The 4,447-nt window shown below is 39.9% G+C and overlaps 2 protein-coding genes across 2 annotated transcripts in view; both read right to left on the reverse strand.

The window, feature by feature from the left end:
* Positions 1-2,973: 2,973 nt before the first annotated feature.
* LOC103597348 (geranylgeranyl pyrophosphate synthase) overlaps positions 2,974-4,447 on the reverse strand; it is a 4,514-nt gene continuing 3,040 nt past the window's right edge. The window contains exon 2 of the mRNA XM_008581174.1: positions 2,974-4,014. Coding sequence (XP_008579396.1) covers positions 3,253-3,993 — 741 coding nt within the window. The 5' untranslated portion in view covers positions 3,994-4,014 and the 3' untranslated portion in view covers positions 2,974-3,252. The remainder of the gene's footprint in view (positions 4,015-4,447) is intronic.
* Positions 3,982-4,447, reverse strand: part of LOC103597347 (geranylgeranyl pyrophosphate synthase-like) — an 8,489-nt gene continuing 8,023 nt past the window's right edge. Inside the window, exon 3 of the mRNA XM_008581172.1 lies at positions 3,982-4,014. Coding sequence (XP_008579394.1) covers positions 4,004-4,014 — 11 coding nt within the window. The 3' untranslated portion in view covers positions 3,982-4,003. The remainder of the gene's footprint in view (positions 4,015-4,447) is intronic.

Genomic DNA, 4,447 nt, shown 5'->3' on the forward strand with positions numbered 1-4,447 from the left:
ATTCACATTATTGTTGGATCCATTACCGTAAGCCTTTTTCTGCATCTCAAACATAAAATATCAGCCATTATGGCATAATCGTGAGAAGGATGGATTGGAGTAGGGAGAGATTATAGGAAGCAAACTGCCAGTTATTACAATAAGAGTGCTTCCAAACTTTTTTTTTTCGATGACTGGTAAGGGGACCTTAATCCTTGACTTGGTGTTGTCAGCACCACGCTCAGCGAGTGAGCGAACCGGCCATCCCTATATGGGATCCGAACCCGTGTCCTTGGTGTTATCAGCACCACACTGTCCCGAGTGAGCCACGGGCCGGCCGTTTCCAAACTTTTTTTTTTCGATGACTGGTAAGGGGACCTTAATCCTTGACTTGGTGTTGTCAGCACCACGCTCAGCGAGTGAGCGAACCGGCCATCCCTATATGGGATCCGAACCCGTGTCCTTGGTGTTATCAGCACCACACTGTCCCGAGTGAGCCACGGGCCGGCCGTTTCCAAACTTTTTTTGGGCAGCTGGCCAAACTTAAAAGCATAAAGAATGGGAGGCAGTTTGAAGAGAAGAGCCAAGTGCTTTGATCTGCATTCAAGGTCCTGGCACTGCTCAGTAAATGCTTGAAGAAAATATATAAAACATCTAGTACCTGATAAGTACTCCATAAACATACACTTCCTTTCCCTTTTCCTTCCTTTTAGCACGCTGATTAAAAAAAAAAGAGCCCATAACTAGATCTTGAGGATATGAGACAGCATAAGGCCCTTGAGATACGCAGGTACTTCTAAAAGTTCATGGAAAGACTTGGATTACTGTTCAATTCTATTTTTCCAGGAACCTTTGAAGTACCCTGTTGAAGAAGAGGGAATCAAGAAATGAGAGCTCATTTGGCATTAAGGCAGGAGGATAAACAACTTTTCTTGAAATTAAAGGCAGACTATTTGAAGACAGACTTGAAGTAGAGGGGAGGAAAGTTAAGCGTTTACATTTGATGTGAGAAGAGTGGAAGAGGAGAGTAGGGGATATTAGATTGGTAAAAATGGAATCTCCATTAGGAAAGGCAGATTAGATGCAAAAGGAAAGGGTTACTGAGGTTGTAATACATAACTTGCAGTGGCTATAGCAGTGGTTTGAAGACGCTCTCCAGCAGCATTCAGCAACACGGGAGAAGCAGAGAATGTGGATGGATGGACTCACCCAGGACTGGGAACTGGCAGCATGAGGGGCCAAGGAGAGGAGGAAAGCGACCTGAGAATGAATGTTCTTGAAAGTCTCCCCGAAGTGAAGGACTATAGTGATAGGTCAGGTAGGGATGGAAGTAGGAGAAAGTCAACAGAGTGGAATAGGGACAAGCTGAAAGATTTAAGATCTTGCCGAGGTCTGGAAAGTGATTTATGGCAACGTAATGGGCCTTTGGCAAATAAACACAAATTAAATTGTTTTTAGAAGCTGCACAGACTACAAGATGTTTTTTAAATGTTTTAAGAGTACACATCTTCTAAATGGCAAAATCCAACTCTTTCTTGGGTTGTCGTAAGATTCTCCTTTATGCAGTTAAAAAAAAAAAGACTGTGGCATAAGCCTAAGTAGATGAATTAATTCATTTTATTAGATTTAAACTACCTGTTATGTTCTGGCCTTCTGTATTTAACAGCTGTGACTACAAATCAATTGAAAAGAACAAAGTTTTGATTATTTAATAGATAAAATGACTTTCTGTTAAAAGTCCCCAATTCAAATGCCAAACATGTCATTGACAAATATAAAAATGACAAAAGAATCATGAAGAGTACACCAAGCCAAATTAATTTGGTTAGACAAGGAATAAATCTACTTAAGTAGATTTAGATTAAAGCTAAATAATCTGTCTTTATTAAAAAGACAGCATTAGATTTTTAAAAATAATTTTTTTTTAAAGTATGGATTCATAGACATGAAGTTCAAATTTCCACACTGTACCACAAATACCCATGATTTTAAGGTTTTCATTGTTAAAGTGGAAGATTCAAATTATTTTAAATGTTAGCAAAAGCAGCACCCAACTTTTCAAACAGATTTAGGGTGAACACCTGGGTGAGAATTTCTCATACAAATGAATGGTGATTACAGCCTAGGTAACCTACTACAGAAACAATTAAGCAAAATGTATCATTTCTAAGGGAAACAAACTTTCCCTTTGGGATGTCAAAAACACTTCAATGCTAGAATCAAGGTCTCTCTTTTTTTCTATCTCTTGGGCCACAGATGGCTCCAGGTGGCTTGGGTCTGGAAATTACACAAAAGGGACAACCAGGTTGGGGTTAAGGCACTAAACAGCTAATTAGTGCTTCATAGCACAGCCTTTGGTTACCTTTCAGTCAGGCCCCCCCCCCCCCCAGGTTAACGCTTTTATTTCCTTTAATCATAGAAATTAAAGACGCCTGTTCCACTTCCATGGGCTAGTGATGTGGGCAGTTAGGACAAGGGCATTTTCCTCGCTTTTGTACTTGAGGTAAGCAAACAGCCTTTTTAAGATTTTAGTACCAATGATGCAGAAACATCACCAGGTTCAAAGGCTCCCCCTACAACACTTACACCATACTCTCTTCTTTCCTTCCCTACAATGTGGTACCCAGATATTGAATCAGTTATGGGCACACATTACAATGCAAGGGTAAAAAAAGAACTTGGACTAGCATGTGAACTTTGTTAAGTAGAGACTCCTTGGTTAAGAAGCAAAATATGCAGAGCAGAAGGGAAGGAAAGAAGGAAGACGGCAAGAAAAGGACCAGAGTGCTTACTGTGTATCACTATCAGCCGTTTCATAGAAGACTTTAGTAAAGGGGTTTCCAGGGAGGATATTGGGATATTTAGTAGCAGCATTCAGGAACAATTTGGAGTTCTGTGGTCTTTGGACTCTGATCTGAAGTAGTCACTGGCTTGGAAATGGAGATGAATTGGGAACTGTCCATATAGTACAGTTAGGAAATGTAAGGATAAAAATTCCTGGAAGCTAGTCTTTTTTATTGACAGAAGAGAACATTCGTGGAGGGCAGAGCTGGTCACAATGTCCTGCCACAGCAATTTCTGACATTTCTTTAGATTCCTTTTTCTACTGTGATGATTACCTGTACAGAAGGGTTTCTAAATTGAAACAATCTCACTTACATCACCCCTATTTACTCAGTTTTTAGAGACTAACAGTTTGGTCCAAAAAAAAAAAAAAAAAAAAACAAAAAAACCCCCACAAAACTAAAATAAGTTATCAAGAACATCTTAACATCATTCATTTTCTTCTTTGAACATCTTACTTAAGTGCTTCACTAGACCTACTAGCTCAGGGTTCCCACCACATGCATCAATTTGTTTATAGGCTTTAGATTCAAGCTCTTTAAGAGTATTCCGCGTATATTCAAAAGAACCTACATCCCTGAGGTAATGTACACAGTATTTTTTAATATCTATGTTCTCTGTTCTCTGGCGTAAGATATTCTGCACCTGGGTGCTTTCAGGCCTTGACCAAATAGCATGAATAGTAGGAAACGAGAACTTTCCCTCTGTTAGATCTTCACAAAAGCTTTTGTTTTCACTATATTCTTTGGAGTGCAGATTGGCATAATCATCTCTAATCTGGAAAAAGAGCCCAAGTGTGTTAAGCAATGGCTTTAAATCTTGTCTGTAATCAGAGAACAACTGCATGAGACCTACTGCTAACCCAAACAGACCGCCTGTCTTCTGCAGTACCATAGCTTTATATTCTTCTTCAGTGGGACACGTGTAATTATCCCTCCAGTAAATATCTAGGCCTTGTCCCTGATGGAGTTCCAAAAGCTGGCGGGTAAAGAGCTTCACTGCCTCTGGGTGATCAAGGGTTAAGACTTTTTCTAAGCCAAGGAAATATACATAATTGGCAGAATTGATGACAGATGGAATTCCATAGATGCTGTGTGCCACTGGAAAGCCACGTCGGAGTTTTGAGTTGTCTTCGATGTCATCGATTAGTAAACTGGCATTATGCAACATTTCCGTCACTTCAATGATAATCTAATAAAAAAGAAGTGAAAAATTCACTTTATTCAAAAGAGCTTATACTTAATTATATGAATAGATTATAAAAGTCGCAGGTGTCTTCAGTTTTTACAGCTAATAATTATCCAGCAATCTCAATATAAAAAATATAAAAATAATACATTGCATGAGTATTAAACTGAATCAAGAGCTTGGAGTTGAAGAGTGCTGTGTTGTTGGGGCCAGCCCTGTGGCGCACTCGGGAGAGTGCGGTGCTGGGAGTGCAGCTACGCTCCTGCCACGGGTTCGGATCCTATATAGGACTGGCCGGTGCGCTCATTGGCTGAGCGCAGTGCGGGCGACACCACAGCAAGGGTTGTGATCCCCTTACCAGTCACGAAAAAGACAAAAAAAAAAAAAAAATTTATACCAAACCAACTGCTGTTTCCTTAATGTTCTGTGTCTTTTC

This window comes from Galeopterus variegatus, unplaced genomic scaffold (assembly GCF_000696425.1).
Source record: "Galeopterus variegatus unplaced genomic scaffold, G_variegatus-3.0.2 Scaffold2288, whole genome shotgun sequence".
Lineage (NCBI taxonomy): Eukaryota > Metazoa > Chordata > Mammalia > Dermoptera > Cynocephalidae > Galeopterus > Galeopterus variegatus.